The 27,981-nt window shown below is 39.2% G+C and overlaps 1 protein-coding gene across 1 annotated transcript in view; it reads right to left on the bottom strand.

Annotated features, from left to right (window-relative positions):
- LOC150088255 (intermembrane lipid transfer protein VPS13A-like) overlaps window positions 1–27,981 on the bottom strand; it is a 3,009,916-nt gene that overhangs the window by 1,759,547 nt on the left and 1,222,388 nt on the right. Inside the window, exons 33-34 of the mRNA XM_090370087.1 lie at window positions 14,118–14,287; window positions 11,734–11,900 (exon numbers count right to left, since the gene is read on the bottom strand). Coding sequence (XP_090226213.1) covers window positions 11,734–11,900; window positions 14,118–14,287 — 337 coding nt within the window. The remainder of the gene's footprint in view (window positions 1–11,733; window positions 11,901–14,117; window positions 14,288–27,981) is intronic.

Genomic DNA, 27,981 nt, shown 5'->3' with positions numbered 1-27,981 from the left:
GCCAGGTCACAGCTGGTCACAGCCAGGGACGGCTGTGACTCTTCTTTTGCATTCACAGAAATTTTCAGGTTTGTAACTATAATCCCTTAATTTAAAGGGAATGTCAGAGAAATAAATTCATCAGGTAATACATCAAAGATTGGGAGACTCTTGTCCTTCATATGCCATGGTAAAAAACTGGGTTGGAGAATTTAAAAGTGGACAAGACAGAGTTTAACTTGCACCCAGGAGTGGGAGGCCTGTAACCATGGTCACACCTGCAAATGTGGATGCCAATCATGCATGCTCAGGTCACGATTGGCATCCACACCTGCAAATGTGGATGCCAATCGTGACCTGGACATGCATGACCGCAGAATAACATTGAGACAACATTCAGCAAATCCCGTGAATGAGCTGACAAGTTTATGGTGAATGTTTTAGGAATGAACAAGATTTTTTCAAGGTAGATCTCAAAAGCAGTGAATTCAGATCAGAAGCAGGAGCATGTGAGGTGTTGGCATTGGATTATACAGCATTTTGAAGCTAATGAAACTCAGTTTTTTTTTTGGGGGGGGGGGATGTATGTTACTAAGGGCCAAACATCACCCAGAAACAAAAGAACAATTATATCAGTGGAAACATCCCTTTTCTCCCCATATTAAAAAGTTTCAATCCATCAATGCTGAATATTATTCTAACCTAGTGAAACATTTCCATGAGGAATTGTAGCTCAAGAAGCGGCACACCGGCACACCCACACACACACACGCACACACACACGCACACACGCATGCATGAACACACAGCATGTGACTCAGGCAATATTGTATGAATGTGAGTTCAAGCTATTAAAGCATACACCTTGCTCACTGGATTTGGCACCAAACTATTTTCTATTTCCAGATCTCAAAAAAGGACTCGAAAGGACCAATTCGACCGTGACAATTCTGTGTTGGATGCAGTCGACAACTAGTTTGAGTCAAAATCTTCTGAATTTTATTTGAGAATGCCAGAAAATGTGTTGATTTAAGGAGGACTGTTTAAAAATAAATGGGTTTTCATAACTTTGCAGCATTCCTTCTATGAAAGGCTAGAAACTTTCAACCTTCCCTTGTAAGTTAATGTTACCATATGCTGAGATAGTTTTGTTATGGGAACTCCCACAACCATGACTTTATAGCACATCGTATCTGTATAATAGAAAGCCTTAGCACTACAGTATTCAGTAGAGCAATTTTTTTTGTCTCTTATTTGAAAAACTCATTTCAGATTAGAGGGGGATAGTAGCATCGATATGGCTGTCTCTGTGCAACCATGTCTCATGTTCATCAAGAGGAAAGACCAACCACATTGCAAAATCACCAGCTAGAGCCCCCATGCAGGCCAGCCATACATCGCTGACCAATATCCCTACATAATTTATTTATTATCATTTCAGTGAGATGAGGATCTAATATACTGTTCAGTGAAACAGACATACCACAATGAAGCAAGTGATCATGAAATAAAACATATGGATGGTACATCTCATTTCAACATGGCCTATTAATCAGAGACTAGCAGATGGGCACACAAAGTGCCTTGGTGGTCAAGTCTGCTCTGTGACAGAAAGCAATGTCTTTCAACAAGACATTGCTTTATGTCACAAAACCTGTAGTGGTGTTGGACTGGTTCAATGAGCATTCTCTGAGTCTGACTCTAGAAATTTTGGACTGAGTGAACGCCTGGACCAAGTATTATACACTTCCAGGGAACTGTGACATATAGTGTATGTAATCATACCTGTGCACATCAAGACGGTAACTGTAACTACACCTTCACCCACCTCACAGCAATGCTGTGAACTACAAGTGCTACAACCAGGTATACCAGGTAACTGTTTCTGATGCAAAGATATTGGTGTAATATTGTACTATATAATATTGGTGTAAATACACCATAGTTTACCCATAAGTTTAACTACATAAGTAGTGTTGTTATTGTTGTTGTTATTTGGTTTTTAGGAGCATTAGCAACTAAGGCCATATTGCTCCGGGATATGCTGTGGTCATTCCCTGACCTTTCCGCATCTTCCATATTTGGTGGTGACGGGCTCGAACCCCGGTCTAATCAAGAAGCGTGTGCTACGCACTGCTGCTCCTTCCCACCTGGCTACGGAGGCGCCTCATAAGTAGTGTAAAGGTATCATTAGATTTTATCTCATATTGTGGCTACCTTCACAATGAGATAACAGGTATTGCACTACTTCAAATAAACAATGCTTCTCTAATAGAGGAGACTAATGGTATTTATTCTCAGTGGGAATCACCACCCAGATGGCACCGTTTCGGAGCTTGTTTGTATATGTGTGTGGAATAATAACTCTACTATCCACTTGTCCCTATTAGACTTAGAAATAGCAAAAAGTAGAGGGAAAGTAATAGTAGGAGTGGAAGAAGAAAAGAAACGGTGTAGAAGAATGAAAGGGACAGTAACTCCTTCAACTCACACCACTCAAAAACTCATAAATTCCTTGAATAGGTAATGCTTACCCAGTAGAGAATACTGTTGTTACCTATTCTCGGAAACTCTGTGGATATCAGGCTCCCCCTGGTGACCGTTTCAAGGCTTGTTGGCCTTTCATCGGTGGGTGGGCAGGTACACCATTTAGGAGCTTGTTGGCTCACTCATCTGGTTGGCATTCAGGTACCATGGTAATGCAAACATGCCATCACAGTTGCGAAGTTAATTCCACAATATGAGAGATGCCAAATAGTGTCGGTAATAATAATATTTTGAAGACTAAATGTGCAAGGCATAATATGTTATGGGTTGAAATTAACTATATAATATTGGTATAAATACACCATAGTTTACCCATAAGTTTAACTACATAAGTGGTGTAAAGGCATCATTTGATCTTATCTCATATTGTGGCTACCCTCACGAGATACCAGGTATTGCACTAATTCAAATAAACAAAGGTATTCCAACTTCGCAACTGTGATTGCATGATTGCATTACCTGGGAATCTGCCCACCCACCAATGAGTGAGACAACAAGCTCCGAAACGGTGCCGTTTCTTTGGGTGGTGGTGCCCACTGAGAATAAATAACAGTAGACTCCTCTATTAGAGAAACATTGTTTATTTGAAGTAGTGCAATACCTGGTATCTCATTGTGAAGGTAGCCACAATATGAGATAAAATCAAACGATGCTGTTGTTGTTATGGGGGTTTCATGCCACATAAGCTACTTGGCGATAATATGCCTATGCGTTTATTATACAAAGGAAATCAGAAAGCCTCATACAGTCAGAAAGGTCTTTAATCAGAAAAGATAAAAAATTCCAGTTTGCTTGAGGAAGAGGAAAAATTCAGAAATATTGGCTTTGTCACCAATCAGATTCTCTCGAGTTATTGGTTGATGAAATTTAATCAGCGATTGCATGGTTGAAATTCTGTCTTGTTTATAATAGAGGCAGTCAAGAAGAATGTGTTTAACAGTCATATTTATATAACAATGTGGACACTGTGGTGGATCATCTCCTGTGAGTAAATGAAGGTGGGTTAGGTGAGTATGACCTATTCTTGCTCTTGAAAGGATTACTTCTTCTCGTCTTGATGCACGGACACTAGAGTGCCAGATTTCCGGATCTTGTTTAATCTGAAAGAGTTTATTATTAGTTTGAGAATGCCATAGTGCTGTCCATTCTGATAGGCATGCAGCATGAATCATTAGTGCATAGTCTGATGCTGGAACAAGGATATTGATTAAATATAAGGTGGTTGGGTTTTTGGCCAGTTCATTGCCCAAAATACCAGAATGTGACTAGTTGGTGGCATTCTTCAATCTGCTCGAGCCCATCACCACCAAATACGGAGGATGTGGAAAGGTCAGGGAATGACCACCGCATATCCCGGAGCAATATGGCCTTAGTTGCTAATGCTCCTAAAAAAAAAAAAAAAAAAACCATCTTCAATGTGCAGTAATAATCATCTAATTTCTTTAATAACAGGGTGAACTTTACCTGAGAAATTACACAATGCTTTGATTGAGCTGAGGGAATCAGTGTAAATTACAGATTTTAAAGACCAGTCAAAAGAGAGATTTTGTAAAGCTAGTTTAATTGCAAATAATTCAGCTGAAAAGATACTGAATTCAGATGTAAGGGATGCTGATACAATTGTATTCGGAAACACTGCAGCTGCTCCAATATTTGAATTGGATTTAGAGCCATCTGTGTATATTGGTATACACAGATGGCTCTAAGTAGGATGGAGTGTGTGAGGATGGAGTGTGTGAGGTTAACAGAAGGAGCGACAGGATTATGAGCGTCAAACTGGAGGTGGGTGGACACTTGACCACAATAGTATGTGTGTATGCCCCACGGTAGGAAACTTACCAGAAAGCTGTCTAATTTTTTTCAATATTATTTTGGTGTCAGTGTTTTTGTTGATGCTTGATGCAAAACGAGTCCAAGATTCTTTCCTGGCTTGCCTTTGTATGAAACTTGCTTTTGCCTTTAATTTCTTATAATTAATGAGATTGGGTGTGGTCAGATATTGCTGAAATAAATTCCAGGCTTTATTTTTGGCTTTCTTTGCTTTGGTGCAATCCTCATTCCACTAGATGTTAAAAATGTTTTCGGCCCAGAAGATTAGATAGTGGTATTGTGTGTTTAGCCACATTTAGAAGGTGTGACGTGATGTAATTTGTCACATTATCAATAGGCTGGAGACGGATTTTTTCCTCATAAAGAGCAATTGATGACTGAAATTTTGCCCAATTTGCACAGACAAATTTCCATTTTCTGCAGGGTTCAGCTGAAGGATTCAGCTAAAGTGGTCACTGCCCATAGGATTATTTAATATGCACCACTCTATGGTTGGGACCAGTACTGGAGTACAAATTGAGAGATCTATTGCTGAGGTGTGCCCAGTTGGGAGCTGTACATGCATGGGTGCATCAGTATTAAGTATGATAAGATTTAGTGCCTCTAAAAAGCTTTCAATTAGTCGACCCCATCTATCTAATTTAGTAGCACGCCCAATAAGGGGTGGTGACCATTAAAGTCCCCTAATATACAGAGAGGTGGAGGTATCTGTATGAAGAGGTCTTCAAGATCTTTTAAAGAGTAAGTATGGTTTGGCTGTAGGTAGATTGAGAGAAGTGTTATTGCAATGTGGAGAGTTATATGAACAGCAGTGGCTTCTTTTCCATTTGAAGTGGTATATGTTTAGTTGGGATATTTGAATTAACTAGGATTGCCACACCACCATGGGCAGCATTAGCTGTATTTCAATCTCTTCGATAAAGGCTATAGTTTTTTATCGAAGGAGAAATTTGCAAGGTTAGGTATGTTTCCTGAAGACAAAGGGCAAATGGTGAATAACCGATTAATTAGATCTTGATATTGTCTATACCAGCAAACGAGGGGGGGCCAGCCAGCCTCAGTAGGTGCCGGTCCAAAGCCTGGATAAATGGTGAGGGTTGGCATCAGAAAGGGCATCCAGCCATAAAAACTAAGCCAAAACAAAAGAAAATTATAGAATGATGGAAAATGGATGTGGAATGGCTAGGGCGTACCCCATAAGCGATGTGCAGTCACATCGCCCGGAAACTGTGAGAAAAGGGTCAGGGTTACCGAAAAAAGGACGGGTTCGGTTAAAGAAGTTAATCTAGCTAGAGAAGAAGAAAAAGAAGAAGAGGATGAAAACTGTTAGAATAGGAACACCGAACCTCGGGACAATGAATGGAAAGGGTAGAGAGATTGTGGATTTGATGCAAAGAAGAAGAGTGAAGATTATATGCCTACAAGAGACAAGGTGGAAGGGAAATACAGCAAAAGAGCTCGGTGAAGGGTACAAGTTGTTTTTTAGGGGAGCAGATAAGAGAGGAAGAAATGGAGTTGTAGTTGATAAAGGATGGAGTGTGTGAGGTTAACAGAAGGAGCGACAGGATTATGAGCGTCAAACTGGAGGTGGGTGGACACTTGACCACAATAGTATGTGTGTATGCCCCACAAGTAGGATGTGGGGAAGAAGAAAAGGATGGTTTTTGGATGGAAATGGATCAAATGGTCATGGCAATACCAGAGAAAGAGCAGTTGATTGTTGGGGCGATTTAAATGGACATTTAAGAAGAAGCAAGAGAAAGAGAGAGGAAGGAAGAGTGTATGGAAGGTGGAGTATTGGGGAAAGAAGTGGAGAAGAAGTAGAACACGCAGTGGAATTCAACCTGGCGAAAGTTAATACCTACTTCGAAAAGAAACAAAGCCAGCTGATAACATACAAGAGTGGGGAAAGGATAAGCCAAATTGACTATATCATGTGCCGTAGGAGGCATCTAAAGGAAATGAGGAACATCAAGGTGATAAACGGAGAAAGTGTCTGCACAACATAGACTGCTTGTGATCGATTGGAAGATTGCAGCAGACAAAAGTAGGAAATATTCAAGACACAGGGAGAAAAGGATAAAAGGGTGGAAACTGAAAGAGGAGGGGTTGAGGAAGGAGTTTAGGGAAAGGTACTAAAAGGAATAAAGTTACTGGAAGACATGCAAGAGTGGTAGAAGTTAAATAGTTGTTTCATAACGAAAGTTGGAGAAGAGTTGTTGGGGAAAACATCAGGAAAGGGGGTGCCAGAGGGAAAGGAGGCTTGGTGGTGGAATGAGAAAGTGCAATCTGTGATAAAACAAAAGAAGGATATGAAGGAAAGATGGGATTTAACAGGTAGCCAGGAAGATAAAGAAGCATATAAATTAGCAAATAAGGAGGCAAAAAGTGCTGTGGCAATAGCAAAGGTGAAGGCAGTGGACGAGGCGTAGGGAGAACTGGAAAGGAAAGATGGGGGGGATAGGTAGTTGATGAGAATAGCCAAAGCGAGAGACAAGGCATCAAAGGACTTCTCATCAACAGATAAAAGATGAGAGGTGAGTGGTGATACAGGACCAGGAGAAGGTTAAGGAAAGGTGGAAAGACTATTTTAAGGAGTTATGAAATGAAGAAAACCCAAGAGCATTATGCGAGAATGGAGAGATGAATGAAAGAGTAGTGGAAGGCATAAGCAGGAAAGAAGTGGAAAGGGCACTTAGAAAAATGAAGAGGGGGGGGGGGAAGCAGTAAGTGCTGATCAGATACCAGTAGAGGTATGGAGAAGTATGGGCGAAGAAGGGATCAATATTTTATGGGACCTTATGGAAAAACTGTGGCAGCAGGAGAGGATACTAGATGAGTGGAGGGAAAGTATACGTGTGCCAATCTATAAAGGAAAGGGTGATTGTGCAGGAATGTGGGAACTACAGGGGAATAAAGTTAATGTCTCATTCGATGAATATCTGGGAAAGAAGATCTGGAAATGAGGATCTGGGAAAGAATTGTGGAAGGAAGGATAAGGCAGGAGATGGAAATAGGAGAGGAACAGTTCGGTTTCATGCCATGAAGAGGAACAACAGATGTGGTCTTTGCTTTAAGGCAGGTGATGGAAAGGTATAGGGAGATGCAAGTAGAGTTGCACATGGTGTTCATAGACCTGGAAAAGCATATGATAGAGTGCCCAGACAAGAGGTATGGAGATGCATGAGGGAGAAGGGTGCATCGGAAAAGTACGTTAGACTTGTGAAGGAAATGTACGAGGAGCGGTGACTCAGGTTAAAAGTAGTGTAGGTGTGACTGAGGGGTCCTCTGTAGTAGTAGGACTGCACCAGGGATCAGATCTCAGCCCATATCTGTTTGATCTGGTAATGGATGTGTTGGTGAGAGACGTGAAGGGTAGAGCACCATGGAGTATGCTGTTCACAGACAATATCGTACTGTGCAAACCAGCCCAAGGAAAGGTAGAGAAGAAATTGGAGAAATGGAGGAAAGCTTTGGAAGAGAGAGGCATGAGGATAAGTAGAACAAAGACAGAATATATGGCATTGAATGGAGATGAGAGTTCTATGAAACTGCAGGAGGAAAAGCTTCAATCAGTTTCTAAATTTAAGTATCTGTGATTGAACGTTGAGAGGGATGAAGGATTGAGTGCAGAAATACAGCATTGAGTGCAATGTGGATGGTTGAACTGGAGAAAGATGAGTGGGATGCTGTGTGATAAGAAAGTAAATTGTAGAATGAAGGGAAGAGTGTATAAAACTGTGGTTAGACCCACATTGAGGTTAGGTGCTGAGACATGGGTGATTACAAGGGCCCAGGAGAAGAAGATGGAAGTGGCGGAGATGAGGATGCTAAGATGTATGTGTGGTGTGATGAGGAAGGACAGGATAAGAAATGACTACATCAGAGGTATGGTTAAGGTGGGCCTCTGAGTAAAAAAAAAAAATGCAGGAATCTTGGTTGAGGTGTCTTGGACACGTGGAATGAAGAAGTGAGGATTATGTGGGGAAGAGGTGGTGTGAAAAGTTGGAGGTGATAGGGAAGAGGGGGAGACCTAAGCTGAGATGGAAGGACAAGGTGGCTAGGATTTAAAAGAGAGAGGATGGAGGAGAGAGGAAGCCCAGGATAGGGATTTGATTTGGGTTTTATTGGCACATTAGCAACTTAGGCTATAATGTGCCAAGACCAGGTCATGTATAAAAGAGTAAACTTTCAGTGACCTAATTAGTTAGGTCACTATGTCAAAAAATTTAACAAATGTATAAAAAACAGAAAATCACAATAAAATGTAAATTTTATATATAAGCAAAAACGTTTATTGATTTTAAAAAGCTAAAAACAGCAGACACGTGGTCATTGTCTGATAAAATCTGGCTGAGTGTATAAGGCTCAGCCAGATGACTAAAAGCGGTAAAATAAAAATCACGTTCAGGGGTAAAACGTGGACATACGGTTAAAATGTGATAAATAGATAAAATGGTGTCACAGTTCTCGCACATAGGACAGTCATCTGCCCTCAGCAGAAAAGAATGTGTAAGATGACTGTGTCCTATGCGGAGACGAGCTAGAACAACTTCCTCCTTACGATTCCTGCGCAGACTAGACTGTCACGGTTCAATTACAGGCTTTAAACGATATAATTTATTCACAGTCTGTCTATTCCACGAATCCTGCCATTGGGAATGCATCTTTTGATGTACTATTTGCCTGTAGTCTGTATAGGGGACTAACAGGCAGCGGTTATTATTGGGAATTGCTGATTTGGCTGCGTCGTCAGCCAAATCATTTCCCCTAATCCCAATGTGGCTGGGAATCCAGCAGAAGCGGATGTCATATTCGCGTTCATGGAGAACGTGAATCTTCTGCTGGATGCTAGACAGAACTGGATGAGGATTATACCTCACAGATATTAAAGCCTGTAACATGCTAATAGAGTCGGAATATAAAATGAACCGTTGGTATTGGCATTTACTAATTTGATCCAAGGCTAACTCAATTGCATGCAGCTCTGCAGTAAATATGCTGCATTCAGAGGGAACCTGCTCTGATATAGTGCTGTCTGTAAAGACAGCAGCAGATCCCACATATGATTCTGACTTCGAACCGTCTGTGTAGACTGGCGCGAAGTCGGAATATTCAGTTCGGTGTGCTGAATGAAGCTGCAGGTAGACACATGATGGAGTGTCCGACTTTCCCCAGTTTCTAAGCGACAAGTCGCATGACGGGACACCCAGGATAGGGAGGAATGGAGGAAAAGAATTAAGGATGGAAATGCCAACCCCATATAAACGTGGGAAGAAGGTGAAGATAAAGAAGAAGATCTTGGATATCGTCTGTATTGCAACGAAAGCCTCAGCAGTTCCATTGTAAAGTACAAGACATTATTTAGTTGATGGAGATGATTCTGACTGCTTTTTGAAGGTGATTGGTTTATGACATTCCAATTTTTGTTTGTCTTTTTTTAGGAAAACTGGCTGACCAGTGTCCATTTCTTCTTCTTCTGCATGGATTTCTAAAAAAAGGATCTTCCTGTATAGATTTGCCATCTGTGTCCATGGTTGTGTCTTGAATATTTTTCACAGCATTTCAGTTTGTAATATGAGATGTGATAGCAATTACTGGAGGAGGAGGATATGCCACTGGTATTGTCAGAAGAGTATTATTTGCTTGGTCTGTGGTCTTGGATTGTTGCTTGCGTACAGTTGGTTGGAGCTTGGAGAGGACATTTCTAGCCCAATCAGAAATTGATTTATTAGTAGGAACTGTGACATCAGTTTGAATTGAGACTGCTTGATATTTTTTTACAGCATTTGCATAGGTTTGTTGTTTGTTATTTGGTTTTTAGGAGGATTAGCAACTAAGGCCATATTGCTCCGGGGATATGCAGTGGTCATTCCCTGACCTTTCCACATCCTTTGCATTTGGTGGTCATGGGCTTGAACCCCAGTCTAATCAAGAAGTGTGTGCTATGCAGTACTGCTCCTGCCCACCTGGCTACAGAGGCACTATTTCCATAGGTAATATTTTGGTTTATAGTTAGTGCAACTAGTTTTCTCACTTTTTGGTAACTAACTTTGTTCTCAACCTTGTATTTTACAATTTTTTCTCGGTTTTCCACTTTTTACATGTCTTGGAATATGCAGGATGGTCACCTTTGCAATTTGGACAGGTCATTTTTGTAGCTGGTCTGAGGATCCACAGTTCAGGCAGACAGGAATTCCTTTGAGAATGGCCATACTTCTGGCATTTATAGCATCTTAAAGGGTTGGGAATGTAGGCGGATGTGACAAAATAAATAACCAGCTTTTACGGCGGAGGGTAAATTAGGCATATTGAATGTAAGAATATTTCTGGTAGGTGCCAGTTGATTATCTTTTTTAATCATTATTCTTTTTTGCTTCAATTACATCCTGTCCCAGCAGTTCTTGGGTTATTTCCTCCTCGGTGACATTTAATAAATCCCAACTAGATATGACACCCTTAGATGAATTTAGGGTTGCACGAGGAGATATTTTTACAGGAATGCCAGCAAAGCTTGTTAGTTGTAAAAGCTTTTCAGAATGTCTTTGATTTGCAGTTTCTATTAAAAGGTTTCCTGATTGCAGTCTCTTCACCATCTTGGGAGATCCTGCAATTCCCTCTAGATGTTTTTGTATGAAAAAAGGAAACAATTTACTCATAGGATGACTACTTAAAGAGTGGAAGATTAAGAAAGATGGGCAGGGGTGTTCCATCCGGTCAGTCTTCTGTCTCTTTGGGTTTTCGTTTCCCATGTCTACATGGTCTGTATTTGCCATGTTTGCTCCTTTTAGCCCTTGGCAAGAGGACTTATCTGCCAAGGTTTAGGGCTCCGCCACAGGAAGGCAGGAGCAGTGCCGCTAGGAGGCCAAGTGATTAAAGTGTTAGTTGATTAGTTAACTAGAAATATATGGATAAATAAAGAGAGGTGGGTTGTGGCTTTTCAAGTATAGAACGGTTTGAAAAATAAAATTGCTAAGAGAAAAGTATGAACTTTAGAAATAATTTTAATCACTTTTGAAGAGCACTTTATGAATTGCAGAAATATCACTTGACCTCCAATTCACTTGGCACCCGGCGCTTCAAATGATGCCTTTACACTATTTATGTAGTCAAACTTATGGGTAACACCAATATTATATAGTTAATTTCAACCCATAACATATTATGCCTTGCGCATGTAGTCCTCAAAAAATTAAATCATTTGAAAAAGAATCTCTATATTATTGGATTCATTGTCTTCCTATTAGTATTACTCTAAACCAGACTATACAAATACAGACTTTTCAAAAATATTTAATATTTTATTTGTGTGCATTAAAGAAATCTTAATAATAATCTGGACAGAGGAAAATAATCATACTGTTATATAAAACCTACCTCCTAAAAGCAAGAGTACTCTCAGGTCTAATATCTTCAAGAATTGCTCCCTGCAGTGAACACTTCATTTCCAAACTTTTGTCATTGTAAACTTCAACAGCCACACTGACTTCATCAAGCTCGAATTTGGAAAGTGCATGAATTGGGTCTCGCACAGGGGAGGAAAACTGAAATAAGCAATTGAAATGAATAAGTGTCACTTAACAAATTTTATTTATCTTTTGATTTATAATGACTGAGCTTTCAAATGTTTCTGAGCAAAAATCTAGAAAAAAAAAAAAAAAAAAAAAAAACCACTCAGACCATATGTGGACTTCTTTGTTTTGTTTATATTTTTTGAGAATCCCATCAAGAGCCCGAACTGGCAGAGGTAAGATGTGACTGCGGTGAGAATGTTGTTAATTTCTGCTTTTACCAGATCTAGGTCTTGACTGGGGATGATGGGAGTAAGTATCTTGATATTATCCGCATAGATCACTAGACACCTAGTATGCGCAACCAGTGAGGAGATTATAGATGAAAACAGAATGCCTGAAAGGACCCCTCCTTATGAGATTCCTGCAGTGGGGTGCGATCTCCTGTGTGAAGTTTTACAACTCTTTCATGCAAAAGAGAGAAGAGAAAGCATAGTATGTTCCCTGTGATCTGGAAGTGGCATTCCAGGAGAGTAAGAAGTTGGTTTATTGCTGGAAGATTGCTGGAACAAATTTCCATCCGTTGTTGTGGAAGTTGATAGCTTAAATAAATTCATGGAAGAACTGGATAAACTTTTGGAGGGAATGGATGGGTGAAATAGGAAGGTTTTTTTTTTTTTTTTTTTTTTTGGCTGATGCTGTATAAGCTTGCTTTCTTGCACCATATACCTCTGCTAATGCTAATGCCTGGATTCTGCAAGAAATGTTTCATGGCTGGTATCAACTAATTATTTCACTGAAGTCCTCAACTCTTCAGCTGATGAGAAATAATGTCCTCTTATCTTTCAGTGATCAAAATAAGGCAATAATCATATGGAGCTAATTCTGGTTAATATGGAGGATTGGATAATACCTAAACTTCATAGTACATGGTACATAGTACAACAGGTGGCATCAGGACAATTATTATGATGCTGCAGGCACACCCCGGAAGACAGCAAACCATGCAGAAGCCCATACAATATATATCACTCATCACTCTTTCTCCTCTGTACAGATAATGTTTCCAAAAACACTCCTTTATTATCCCAGAATACTGAGGGTAACACTTTCCAAACTGACACTTTGGTACAGACTTTCTTCAGTTAAGGCAAGCCTGCATGGCACTACTCCGAACTCTTTTTGAAACCGAAAAAGTTACTGGAGATGAATCCTGAAGGATTCATCTCCAGTAACTATTTTTTCTTAGAAAGTATCTCCTTTGTGCTCATACTATCCAAGAAACCCAACAAATATTAAATCATGGTTCTGTTGTAAATGCTGAGAAATCCATAAAACGTACATTTCTCGAAAGTAGAATTCCTCACTAAGAAAACTATGCTGAACCCTAATCTTGCACAACAGCTTCTTCAATTGTAATAAAAATGTTTCTTCATTGTTCTTCCACTACAACTATGGATTCTGGAATCACAACACAATATGCTCGCTTTGATTGAGGTCTGTTGAGTATTCTCCTCAATTTCAATACCATTCTTAAACTTATTCACTCACCTGGAGACCTGCCACTAACTCATGCATACCTTACCATAGTAAGCCAACATTGTGCAATAAACTTCAGCATGTTTTATTCCATCTGTATTCAAATCTCAGATTAAAATCACGTCTCTACCTTGTTGCATGATTTCAAGGGTGCCAGTGCAAATAGATGGTGTCAGGAGGGCTCTCATGATCCCATCAGTGTTTCCAAGTGACTTTGTTGAATAATCTGATTCAAAATTATCATCAGTTTTGGCATAATATGCATTTTATGTTGGTTTTGTGATTTTAATTTGAGTAACCTTCACATTTATTATCTTTTTATTATTATTAGTCTGGTGCAGCAAAAGCTGCAACAGACTAATAATAATAAAAAGGCTTACTTTTATCATATGGCTAATACTAATACTAAACTTGGGTGGGTGCCTCCGTAGCCAGGTGGGCAGGAGCAGCAGTGAGTAGCACATGCTTCTTGATTAGACCGGGGTTTGAGCCCACGACCACCAAATACGGAGGATGCGGAAAGGTCAGGGAATGACCACCGCATATCCCCAGAACAATATGGCCTTAGCTGCTAATGTTCCTAAAAACCAAATAACAAACAAACAATAACAAACTAAACTTGGGTGGGAAGGAGGGCATGTAAAAGAATAAACAAGGTTTCAACAACTATTCATGAAATAACTTAATCCAATATGCTTACAAAATACTTACAACTTCATCGCCATCAGTATAAAGAGTAAGATGCAGTCCTTCCATTATAAAAGATACACTTGTATCCTTATGAATTTCCACTGAGGTGCTAAGAAATGCTTCCAATTTCTTAACAGAATCATCACCAGTAACTGGAGTTGAAACTTCATTGGGAGACGTTGGTGAAGATCCTATGAGAAAAAATTCATTACTTTAACACACATCCAATACAAAGAAAATAGAAGGCATTTTTAACTGGACAGAATTTTTATGTAATGAAAATCAATATGTTAAGGTCAGTTAATTTATATCAGTTTTATCAATTAATATATAAAATCAGTTAATTTATATTAATCCGTTAATTTATAAAAAACATACTTTCAATCTCATTACTATTATCAAAAACATCACTGAACAACTTAAGCAGAAATTTAAAATTTGAGGAAACAACAAAAGTATACTTCAGTTTAAATTTTGAATAACTGTGGAAACATATTTAACCAGAAATGCCAAAAAATATGTGTAATATGGGGTTGCACAAAAACATTAAAAATACCCATTTCCACAAGTGACTGATATGTCTACTTCTTGTTATTTCAGATTGCAGAATAACAATTTTCAGCCCTTAGTATTGAGTGGTGACGTGCTTGGTGACCACACTGATAGGATAGGATCTGATGATGTGATAATCCAAAAGAGACATAGTGGTATATTTATTTCCATTCTGCTTTGGTACATTTCTATTTTGTTCGGATTTCTGGTGTTATGGAATGGGAGGTTTTAATTCTGTATATTACTGGGCAGTGACTGCTGTTGCAAGAATTGTCAATGCTCGGAAAGAGGATCGAGGAGCAAATGGAGATATCTATTGCAGGTGTTGATCTTACAGGAAAATGAATGCAAATGGGTGAGCCAGTATTCAATAGTGTTAAATGTTTTCTGTGTAGCAACATTTCAATGAGCTGTCCTCATCTATCTGAGAGGGGAGAATCCCATAATATGGATGATGCCCATTAAAATTTCCTAATGGACATCATCTAATTGCAGAATTAGGCCTTCTAATTCCTGAATTGTACATGAATGGCTGGAAGATAAATGAAAAGTGTTAAAGAAATGTTAACCACTATATTAAGTACAAAAATGGCATGAATATCTAGGATTGGTTAATTTGAACATTGCTATCGATATGTTCATTAATGTGTTATTGTTTGCCTTCCTAGGTGGAGCTGATGTTTTCAGTTTTATAACATCTGTTGGTGTATGAGGTGCAGTTGGCAGAACTGTAACTAGAGTAACCATTGTTGGTTCTGCCTGTCATTTGCTGTTTATCGGGGGCTGTTTGCCACTTTCTGTTTGCCACTTTCTGAAGTTCGGGTGAGTGGAAGGAGGCATTTTTGAAAGCTGACAATTAAGTAGAAATAACTATTTCAATTCTCATGATATCTACTTGTAATATTAATGCTAATTCCTGCTTAGTGGCTGCCATAAAAAGTTGTTGTTTTGTAATTGTCAGCTTACACTAAATAAAACTTTTGTTCTCCCCCAAATCTGGGGCATACAAGTGATTTGAGCCTTATTCTGGACTGCAGGGTGGCTAGTGACTTTTTTCTCTTGCTATTTGTTCACCTTTAGAAAGCCTGACTTTATTTTTAATTAACATAGGCTCTTGCTATCCACAATGTATTTGTTCTACTGTGTCTGCCATCTTGTCTTCCCTCATGGAGATAGCCTTTTGGCGGCTGTCACATGACTTTGTTCTGATGACATCATAGATTAGATAATATTCAGTATCAGAGAAATAAGATACATAATTAAGAAAAATACAATATAATCCAGTGAATGTATTTAATAACACAATAAATACAATAAGATACAGTAAGTAGAAGCTTTCGAGACTGTTGAGTCTCTTTATCAACTAACTGACTGAAATTTGAATACAACGAATATATATATGCGAAGTTAAGAGTGAAGTCATGTTATTCTTTCAAGCTGGTTTCCTATTGTTGTCACATGGACATGCACTGTTTTACTCCAGCATTTGTTGAGGTGTAAAATGGTTGTCTCCAGGATGGGGGTGAATTCTCATGCCTTTGCAGCGGTTTATGTCCTTCGATTGTTCAATATAATAAGTAACTCTAGCCATGTGGCAAAAGTGTCGTGAGTGGTCAACTATTTTGAAGTCACGTTTGGGATCGAGATCTGGGTTGGTGGCCCAAAAATGCTCCGTGACTGCAAACTGGTCAGTTTCGACAAGCCGAATTGCTCTGTCATGCTCCGTAAGGCAATTTTGAAGATGCCTTGATGTCTCACTTATATAGCAGCTGTCACAGTCTCTGCAGGTGATGCAGTATATTACATTGCTGTGTAAGAGAGATGTGACAGGTTTGTACCATCCATGTTCTTGGATGTCTTATTGCAATGTGCAGGCCAACGTCTAGAGACTTTGGTATACTGTAAACCTATGTGGTGCAGACAATTTACAAACTACAGATTCGGCCATGCACCCAATCATTTCAACAGCACTGCCGCACCCTATTCTCCAGAACTTGGAGCCATTCCAGCACTGATGCAATCAGACGCAATGAGATTTCCCCAGTGAGTACAGACCTGACAAAATGTGGATATCCATCCCATGTGCTAGACAGATGCCTATTACAAGCACAAGAACTCGCATCCCACCCAAGACCCCCAAACTAAGACAGTATACAATCTGCCTACTTTCCCTACTATCCAGGCGTGTCAGGTCGGATCTCAAAAATCCTCAGAAATTACAACATCAAATGTGTACATTTACCCTGCAGAAACGCACGTTCGCTTGTCTCCAGTGTGATGACCCCCTGTCACACCTCTCTTACGTAGCAATGTAATATACCGCATCACCTGCAGAGACTGTGACAGCTGCTACATAGGTGAGACATCAAGATGTCTTCAAGATCGTCTTACGGAGAATGACAGAGCAATCCGGCTTGCCGAAACTGACCAGTTCACACTTGCAGAGCATTTCTGGGCCACCAACCACAAACTCAATCCCAAACGTGACTTCGAAATAGTGGACCACTCACAACACTTTTGCCACCCGCATGGCTAGAGTCACTTATTATATTGAACAATCGAAGGACATAAACCGCTGCAAAGGCATGAGAATGCACCCCATCGTGGAGACAACCATTTTACACCTCGACAAACGCTGGAGTAAAACAGCACATGTCCATGGGACAACAATAGGAAACCAGCTTGAATGAATAACATGACTTCACTCTTAACTTCGCATAACTATAGGGGCTCACATCTGGTGAGTATGGGCTTGGCACACCCAGGGTCCTGAGCTGGATATCATCATTTTTCCCTTCTTGGTGATTCCTTTCTACTTCTCTCTCTCTCTCTCTCTCTCTCTCTCTCTCTCTCTCTCTCTCTGGGTAACTTTGGAAATTTTTTTTAAGCTGGTGCAGCATAAGCCTCAGGCTTCCTTGCACTACATGGCTAGTAATAATAATAATAATAATATTCGTTGTATTCAAATTTCAGTCAATTAGTTGATAAAGAGACTCGACAGTCTCGAAAGCTTCTACCTACCGTATCTTATTGTATTTATTGTGTTATTCACTGGATTATATTGTATTTTTCTTAACCATGGACCCCAGTACACCAGGGCCTTTCGTCATAAGATACATAATGTCATTAACTGTATTTATTATATAATATGTGACTTTAAAATGGCAAATGTGTTAGATAACGGTGGATACTGGTATTGGGGGCTACGATTTTGAGTTCCTATTGGTGTTTTATATATATATATATATATATATATATATATATATATATATAGTGTTTGCCAAAGTATTAGTGGCTATTTCTGAAACTGTATATTTATGAGTATAACTAAGTTAAAATGCTTCTGTGATTTTGTTAAGTGGTCTATTTGTCCTTAGTGAGGGCTGGGGGCCCCGCTGATTATGTAAACATAAACTTGGACAAAATTCCCATTGAAATACATGTGTTTCCAATTTATGGTTATATATAATGTACAAATAATGCTTTGTAGTTCCAGATGTTTAACCCATTACTGGATCTCTAGTTTTGGTCATAGGATTGTATTGGTTTTCATCCAGGTACTGACTGGGATGAATCAACTAGTGGAACTATTGACAATTGGTGAATAGAAACTGACACACACTACTTTACTGTGATTTTCATCCAGGACTTTTGGGTGATTCGGTTCTTGGATCTGATATATCCAGTATTGTGATTGGTAAATACTATTTTTTCTTAGCTTCTCATCCAGTACTGGGTGTCGGAATTTTAGTTGTATTTGAATTGATAAATTACTAATAAAATTACATCACAAAGGGAGTAATTTTCAATCCATTTTTAAATTTTCGTGCATGTCTCAAATATATGGCTGGAAAAGAAAGTTCTTCTGCATGTATATCAAATATGAAACTTGTTGGAACCCAGGGGCTCATACCTGGTGAGTATGGGCTTGGCACACCCAGGGTCCTGGGCTGGATATCATAATTCTTCTCTTTCTTGGTGATTCCCTTCTACTTCTCTCTCCCTCTCTCTCTCTCTCTCTCTCTCTCTCTCGGGGGTTATTCAGAAATTTTTTTTTTTTTTTTTTGTCTTGTGCAGCATGAGCCTCAGGTTTCCTTGCACCCTATGGTTAATAATAATAATGATTTCTGATCCGGTGATATACATAAATATTTATCTTCAAGCCATAATAATCTTTGTTGTTAAATTAACAATAGTTCATCATCATTGTTGACAGGTTCCACAATTTCATCTGAATGTCCCTGTTCACTATCATCATTTGTCCCCAAGAAATTGTCCCTCACTTTTATGCCAATACCGTAACCATATTTTCACTATTTTCTTCTGCTCACATCCTTGTAGACATGATGATTTATGTATGAGTCTTCATTTTATATGTACATTAATGGCATAATCGTCATCTAATTCTCTAGGTAAATGATGAACCATCATATTTATGTTAACTGGTACATTTATTACTTGTCCAATGATCCCATATTGTCCATGTTCATAACGGAAACGATGAATTTGCATAAAGGGTAATCATGGTGATATCAAATGCTCAGTTACAACATCCAGTGGTGGCAAATGAGTAGGATATGTTGGATATATAAATCAATTTGACATGGCCATAGTTGGTATCTGTGCCTCTTTTAATGAAGTATAACATGTGTTACACATCATGAAAGTACTCACTTCTTTTAAGTGAAATTCATTTTGAAGTAATTCATATGAAGTTGTTGGAAATGGTTTCAAATCTAATTGAAACCATAAATGATCACAAACATTACAACTAAATCCAAATGGGTTTTTGTACACTAGTTTTTCAAACTCACTGTCAGCTTGTGTAGACACAATAGGGATGTAATTAGGAATCTCATTATTAGCCATTTATAATTTAATTTTTTTTGTGGATGATATTCCTTCATTCGTTCTAATGGAGTTTTAGATTTCTGATAAGTATCAATCATAGTAGAACTCTGTGGTTGACAAGTATCAGGCATAGTAGAACTCTGTGGTTGAATTTCATTATGATTTGGAATAGTTTGAATTTCTAATTTCCTTTTCTTCCGTTCACGATATTCCTTCATTATGCTCACATCTGGTGATTTCTTGGCACACCCAGGTCCTTAGCTGGATATTGTCATTCTTTTCTTTTGGTGATTCCTTTCTACTTTTCTAGTTTTACTTTCTACTTTTGTCTCTCTGTCTCTCACAGGGTAACTCAGGAATTTTTTTTTTTGGCTGGTGCAGCATAAGCCTCAGGCTTCCTTGCACCTTATGGCTAATAATAATAATATTTCAGCTCGAGTTTTTTTGGGTGCAGTTTGAGAACTCCCAGGCATAACGAAACACTCTTTTTGAATTTCATCTGGATTCCCATTTTTGTCCAACTTCCCTTTCTTTCTTTCACAATATTTCTTCGAACTTTGGGCTGTACATTTTGGCACAGTCACTTGCGTATTAATCATTATGCTGATATAATGGTACGGTATAACGTAGCACATCATTGCTCAATTGTACTTATTGTGTCACTGTAACTTGTTGCGTCACTGTACTTGTGTACAACTGAGTTTTCTTTGGTGCATGTGTTGTACTTAATGCGTCACCGCAGAAACAAGTACAACACATGCACATTGGGTTTAGTGACAATTTCTAGGTAACATAACGCTTATTTTCCAAATAATGCCAATAAAAATGTTTTTAACGTAAAAAAAAAAAAGCCTCGGCAAGTGTTAGTCAAAATATTCCTAGCTGTGTAGGTTCACCCAAACCTTCTATACCACCAGACAGAGAAAAAAAGTATGCACAAATGCAACACTAACACTATGGGTCTCGCTCTCTTGTGTACCATACTATAGATGGATCACTAGGAGTTTTTTTGGGTGCAGTTTGAGAACTCCCAGGCATAACGAAACACTCTTTTTGAATTTCATCTGGATTCCCATTTTTGTCCAACTTCCCTTTCTTTCTTTCACAATATTTCTTCGAACTTTGGGCTGTACATTTTGGCACAGTCACTTGCGTATTAATCATTATGCTGATATAATGGTACGGTATAACGTAGCACATCATTGCTCAATTGTACTTATTGTGTCACTGTAACTTGTTGCGTCACTGTACTTGTGTACAACTGAGTTTTCTTTGGTGCATGTGTTGTACTTAATGCGTCACCGCAGAAACAAGTACAACACATGCACATTGGGTTTAGTGACAATTTCTAGGTAACATAACGCTTATTTTCCAAATAATGCCAATAAAAATGTTTTTAACGTAAAAAAAAAAAAGCCTCGGCAAGTGTTAGTCAAAATATTCCTAGCTGTGTAGGTTCACCCAAACCTTCTATACCACCAGACAGAGAAAAAAAGTATGCACAAATGCAACACTAACACTATGGGTCTCGCTCTCTTGTGTACCATACTATAGATGGATCACTAGGAGGTGGCCATGCACTACCCACCAGGCCAGATCTATTCTGGATGGATAATCAAGATCTCTATGGATGTTTCTGAATGTAGTAGTAGTAGTATTGGAATGTGTGATACAAGAAAGCAAGTGTATGAGCTTATGCAGCATCAGTTAAAAAAAAACAAAAAAAAAAAAAAAAAAAACACACCAATCCCTCTCAAATCCTTTGGGAGGGATTGGTGTGTTTTTTTTTTTTTGGAAGTTGATAAGTTAAATTTATTTAACCTATCAACTTCCACAACGATAGATGGAAATTTGTTCCAGCAATTAACCCGCTGGCGAAAGGCAAATTTCCACACATCTATTCTACATCTGTCCTTTCGTAATTTGAATTCATGCCCCCTTAGGTTCGTAATCTGAACAAGTGGAACGATCCCAACAGAATTCAGCATGCTCAACCCATTCAAGGCCTTATACACCTCAATCAGATCACCGTGCAGGTGCCTAGTCTCCAGCCACTGCAATTTGCAGAACTTATTCCCCTCACCAATCTTGTCGCCCATCTTTGTACATGCTCAAGTAAATCTACATCCTTCCTAAAATGAGGCCTCCAGACCTGTATGCAGTACTCAAGGCGTGGCCTGACCATTGCATTATACAGAGGGACAATCACCTCCTTTTTCCTGCTAGCAAAATTCCTATATATCATTGACAAAACACCATGACCTGCCCTGGCAGCCTGTCTGAATTGCTCAGAAAACTTCATATCTGACTGCACAATTACTCCCAGGTCTTTTTCATTTTCTACACCTTAAGTGTAGTACTACACAGTTGGTGCGTTTCTCTGGGGTTACTTCTACCCATAGGCAGTACTTTGCATTTGTCAAGGTTAAACTTCAGTTGCCACTTCTTAGCCCACATGCCCAAATTATCTAGATCCTGTTGCAGTAGCTCACTGCCATTACTGTCATTAACAACCCTGCCAACCTTTGTATCATCTGCAAACTTCGATATTAAGCCTGATATACCTTCATCAATATCATTGATAAATATACAAAACAACAGTGGACCCAACACCGAACCCTGTGTGACTCCACTAATAACATTAGTCCACGAAGAGCAGCACCCATTGATTACCACCCTCTGGCTTCTCCTACTTCGCCACCCTTTTATCCATTGTAGCAACTTACCCTTAATACCATTCTGCTCCAATTTGTACAATAGTCTTCCATGTGCAACAGTGTCAAAAGCTTTCCTGAAATCCAAATATATGATATCAAAATTATTTTTTGCATCCAGTTCCTTTGCAACCACATCAAAATATCCTATCAAATTTGTCAGACAAGACTTTCCCTTAACAAACCCATGCTGTGTCTGAATTATTGCTGTAGTCTTGTCTAGATGATCCTGCAATGCATCTTTAACCAGTGACTCCACTATTTTACCCAGAACAGACGTTAAACTAACTGGTCTGTAATTACTTGTGTCACTCTTCAACCCCCCTTTGTGAATTGGGGATACATTTGCACCTCTCCAGTCCGTGGGAACCTCCCCTGAGTCCAAGGATGCTCTCATAATTATGGCAAAGGGTTTGTTTAGTTGCTTTGCCAATCAGATTCATCCCCTTCCTTTTAGATTTTACATAAGTAAAGAAATCCTTGCTGTTTTTCATAGAATCTTTTGCCAAGGATTTCTCGTATTCTGCCTTCGCCTGCCTAACCTGTCTTTCTTAGTCTTCCATGCACTGTTGTGCATGGAAGACTATTGTACAAATTGGAGCAGAATGGTATTAAGGGTAAGTTGCTACAATGGATAAAAGGATGGTTAAGTGGAAGAAGACAGAGGGTGGTAATCAATGCTCTTCATGGACTAATGTTATTAGTGGAGTCCCACAGGGTTCGGTGTTAGGTACACTATTGTTTTGTATATTTATCAATGATATTGAAGAAGGTATATCAGGCTTAATGTCGAAGTTTACAGATGATACAAAGGTTGGCAGGGTTGTTAATGACAGTAATGGCAGTGTGCTACTGCAACAGGATCTAGATAATTTGGGCAGATGGGCTAAGAAGTGACAACTGAAGTTTAACCTTGACAAATTCAAAGTACTGCATATGGGTAGAAATAACCCCAGAGAAACGTACCAACTGTGTGGTACTACACGTAAGGTGGTAGAAAATGAAAAAGACCTCGGAGTAATTGTGCAGTCAGATATGAAGTTTTCTGAGCAATGCAGACAGGCTGCCAGGGCAGGTCATGGGGTTCTGTCAATGATATATAGCAATTTTGCTAGCAGGGAGAAGGAGGTGATTGTCCCTCTGTATAAGGCAATGGTCAGGCCACGCCTTGAGTACTGTGTACAGGTCTGGAGGCCTCATTTTAGGAAGGATGTAGATTTACTTGAGTGTGTACAGAGAAGGGCAACAAGATTGGTGAGGGGAATGAAGGGATCCTCTTACCAAGAGAGGCTTAAGTTCTGCAAATTGCAGTGGCTGGAGACTAGGCACCTGCGTGGTGATCTGATTGAGGTGTATAAGGCCTTGAATGGGTTGCGCACGCTGTATTCTGATGGGATCCTTCCACTTGTTCAGATTGCGAACCTAAGGGGGCATAAATTCAAATTAAGAAAAGACAGATGTAGAATAGATGTGCGGAAATATGCCTTTAGCCAGCGGGTGGTTAATTGCCGGAACAAACTTCCATCTGTCGTTGTGGAAGTTGATAGGTTGAATAAATTTAAAGAGGAACTGGACAGGCATTTGGAGGGAATGGTGTGATTTTTTTTTTTTTTTTGGCTGATGTTGCATAAGCTCACGCACTTGCTTTCTTGCATCACATGCCACTACTACTACTACTACCTCTTTTGTGACCTGATTACAGACTAGCTTATATCTGCCTGAGTCGCTTGATAATTTATATGCATCCCATGCATTTTTCATCTCTGTTACCAGTCTCATTAGTTCATTAGATAACCATTTAGGCCTAAACCTTGAACAATATTTCTTAATAGGTATAAAACTTTTAGTAGCTTCCACGATTAATTCCTTGAATTATTCCCACTTAGAATTTACTGTTGGTAACATCGTCAGTTGATCCCACTGTACAGAATTTAAAAACTTTCTGAGACCACTGTACTCACCTTTATGGAAGCAAAAACCCTTTCCTTTACCCCTGATGGTAATTAAATCTTTATAAATCCTACATCAGTACACTGTGATCACTGCCACCTAGTGGTTCCTTTATCTGCAAATTCTTAATACACGAATGATCACTGCTGATAACCAGATCAAGAGTATTACTCTCTCTGGTTACTCCTGTATACCACAGGTAAACTCTGGGACTCTAGGACCCAGTGAGACTTCCAGAAAATGATTATGGAGTACCCAATAGAGTGTCTTGATTGGAACTTGTACTGCTAGTGAATATCCAGTAGATGTTAGCATGTGGCATAATTTCAATGGTTTCTTGTAGAAAGGGACTGACAAACTGTTGGCAATTAACAAATACACTAGACAACTGTGCTTTGTGTCTGAGATAATATTTAACTAAACTGGATGCTATGCGTGTACTCAAAGAACCACTTGTATTTGTGTAATCCAATGCGCAATATGAAGCCATTGCAACTCTGTCATGGTGTAACCCCCATTGTTCGGAACCATCAACTCATCCTGTTTCACTTCTTGTTGCTTTCTTCTCGAAAAGAAATGGTAAAACGGCTTCTTCAATTTCTGACTAGTGCTGCATGACATAACTGTAATGTTGATGACATGGAACAATATTGGTATCGGAATGATCCACATCACTGTTAGTCTTGTGGTAAAAGAGATCATGCTGATATTCCACTGACTCATTTTGTCCTGCAGGCATTTGCAGAGTTTTGTCAGTACAGGGTTGATTGTTCTTGAAATGGCATCCCTAAAATAACAATGCTTCACGTTCCAGCTGCAACAGATCTAAGTCCAGCCTAAGAAGTCAGGACAAGAGGTTAACTAAAAGTAACTACACGTATCAAAGGCCTCTGTTACGGAACCACCAATGGTGACTGTAAAAATGATATCATCAGCAACAACACAGGCAAGCATTTTCTCCAACATTCTCCATGATGTGAAGGTAGGGCTATCCAGTGAATTCAGGCTTTTTTATCCAGTTTCATTAGTAAAGGTTCCAGGGCTAGCAAAAATAGTGCCAGGCTCAATAGACATCCCCCCACCCAACACACACAAAACATTCCAGGGGTGAATAACAGCCATTAATTACCAAATGTGTACTGGCATTCACATATAGAAGCTGCAAATAAAAAAAAAAAAAAAACTGCAGCCATTAGCCATTATCAACCGACTGCAGGATGGAAGCCTCCTCAACAATTCACATTGAGGGAAATGGACCATAATCTGCCACGCTGGTCCAGTGCGGGTTGGCAGATCGACCGTATTTAGCAGTCAGGGGCTTGAACCCTGGTCTACTCAAGGAGCGTGTGTTACTGCACTCCCGCTCCTGACCACTGGGCTACGGAAACACAAATAGCTCTAGCCAAATAAGATCCAGTTTGAACTTTTGTTAAAATATTAAATAGGTATTTATGTGCTAGTTGATCAAATGCTTTTTCTAGGTCGATTTGAAACAGTATTATGCCATACTGTTTCTGTATAGTGTAAACTTTTAGGTCCCATAAGAATTAAATAATATTGATTGTCCTGGAATCCCATATGTTTGATGATCTCATTCAAGTGTGTTGTTAGTCTGTGATTCAATATTTTTGCATATATTTTATAATCTATGACACAAAGTGTAATGGGTCTCCACGAGCCAATCTGAGTACTAATTTAATGAGAAAATTGTTTGAGCCTCCAAGAAAATTGGTATTACTTCTGTTGTTCTTTAAGTACAACAATAGGAGTGATAAGATATTCCAGGTTTTATATTCTTCTATTAGCAACCCATCAAGCCCTGGCATATGTCTAGTACACAGCACCTAAGAGTGAGTTCTGACTTGTGTAGTGTAATAGGTTGATTATGGAAATTCTGCTGCTGAGCCGTGGAGCTCAATGACATCCTGTCATCTGCCAGATCAATACCCACGAAAGCTCCAGTCATGGTTTCGTAGTGTTTGAAAAAACCTGCTAGTATATTGTCAGTGCTATATAGGCAAGTATTGCTGTTCTTGAGCAATATAATTGTTCCTGATGCTTGTATTTCTCGGGTACATAAATGATAAAAGTCTTGCACTTAGCCCATCAGCTTCCCTTAATGTGGTTCATATCTTAAAAGCTAACTCCTTTGCCTGTTTTTTGTGCAAAAGGCATTTTTTCTCTCAACATCCCACACTCCTTCTCTCTAAAAAACATGTATTTAGTGACTCCCCCCCCACGACCATAGACTCTACATGGTTTTTTGTTTCAAATTGTAAAGTATTTAAGTTATGCAAATATAAGTGTCGCTAACGCCTCCAGCTCCCTGAAATACCCCCACAGAAATCTACTCCGTTCTGGGAACATCTCTTAATTTGGCTGTTTCCCCCCCACATCTGTGTCAGTGGGGGATAGCCAAAATCTTCTGCCAGCTGTAACTTAGCTAATATTATAGCTACGGACTTGTGGCAACTTCCATTCATCATCATCTTGGAAGTCCTTCCTAACTGCTGACCCAGTACCCGCCAATCCGAAGTTTTTCCGATTATCCGTAAAACCCGAGAACTATAGAAGAAAAAATGGAAAAAACACCTGCAAATGCCCAAATGGGACCGGGAATCGACTCAGCCAGCGTGGACTTTTTTTTCCTCTCAACATCCCACACTCCTTCTCTCTCTAAATAGAAGTTTTGGTTATGAAAAGATCTTTTCAAATGGCTCCAGAATTATATTTAAATCTGTATAATCGATGTTTAGAAGAGGGTGCCTTTCCAGATGAGTGGCAGAGAGCACAGATAAAATTACTTATAAAAGGAACAGATCGTATGCTTAATGAAACTAGTACATATCGTCCAATTGCCCTCCTCTCTGTTTTGGGCAAGATATATGAAAGACTATGTATGAACCGTCTTATGATGAGGTATGATTCAAGAAATATGTCATCACAAAACCAATATGGTTTTAAGAAAGACTCATCAACTGAAGATGCGGTATATAGATTGCTTCAAGCGGTGGAGGACAGTGAGGAACGGTATTGTTTGGGTGTATTTATTGATTTTAAGGGTGCTTTTGACCACTTATGCTGGGGAGGCATCATGTCTAGAATTAAAGAAGTATGTACAACAAAATTATATAATGTATTTAGAAGCTACTTTTCCAATAGGGAAGTAGTAGTTAAAACAAGATATACAGAGATAACTAGGAAAGTTAATAAAGGATGTCCACAAGGCTCGGTGATTGGCCCCTTTGCATGGAACATGGTCTTTGATGAATATTTAAATGATGAAATGCCTGGTGTTACAAAGATAGCTTATGCTGACGATCTGGTAGTGATGGTTCAGGGAAATTCCAGATCTTCCATAGAAAGCAAAGCAGAAGAAGCTTTGAGAATTTTAGAAATATGGACAAGGAAACATAAATTGCAGGTCTCAAAGGAAAAGACCGTTCAGATGTTGCTCAAGGGAAGACTAAGCATGAATAGAGCTCCTACTGTACGGCTGATGGGGAGTGCCGTTCGATATGCACAAGTAACAAAATATTTAGGCTTAATGATTGAAGAACGTTTGTTCTTTACAGAACACATTAAGTATTTAAAAGTTAAAATTAAAACCTTATATGCCAAGCTCCGGAGGGTGATTAGAAGAGATTGGGGTATAAAAGGTAGAGGCCTTAATCTGTTATATGATTGTTTATTTTCACCTATAATGTGTTATGCTGCCGGGGCTTGAGTTCATAGGATTGAGAATAAGGTTATTCAAAAACACCTAGTACAAGCACAAAGATTTGCATTACTAGGGATTACTCGGGCATGTCGGATGG

The sequence above is a fragment of the Mastigoproctus giganteus genome, chromosome 3 (assembly GCF_048544385.1).
Source record: "Mastigoproctus giganteus isolate SK-2022 chromosome 3, ASM4854438v1, whole genome shotgun sequence".
Classification (NCBI taxonomy): domain Eukaryota; kingdom Metazoa; phylum Arthropoda; class Arachnida; order Uropygi; family Thelyphonidae; genus Mastigoproctus; species Mastigoproctus giganteus.
The sequence above is the reverse complement of the archived record's forward strand: the minus strand, read 5'-3'. Positions and strand labels throughout refer to the sequence as shown.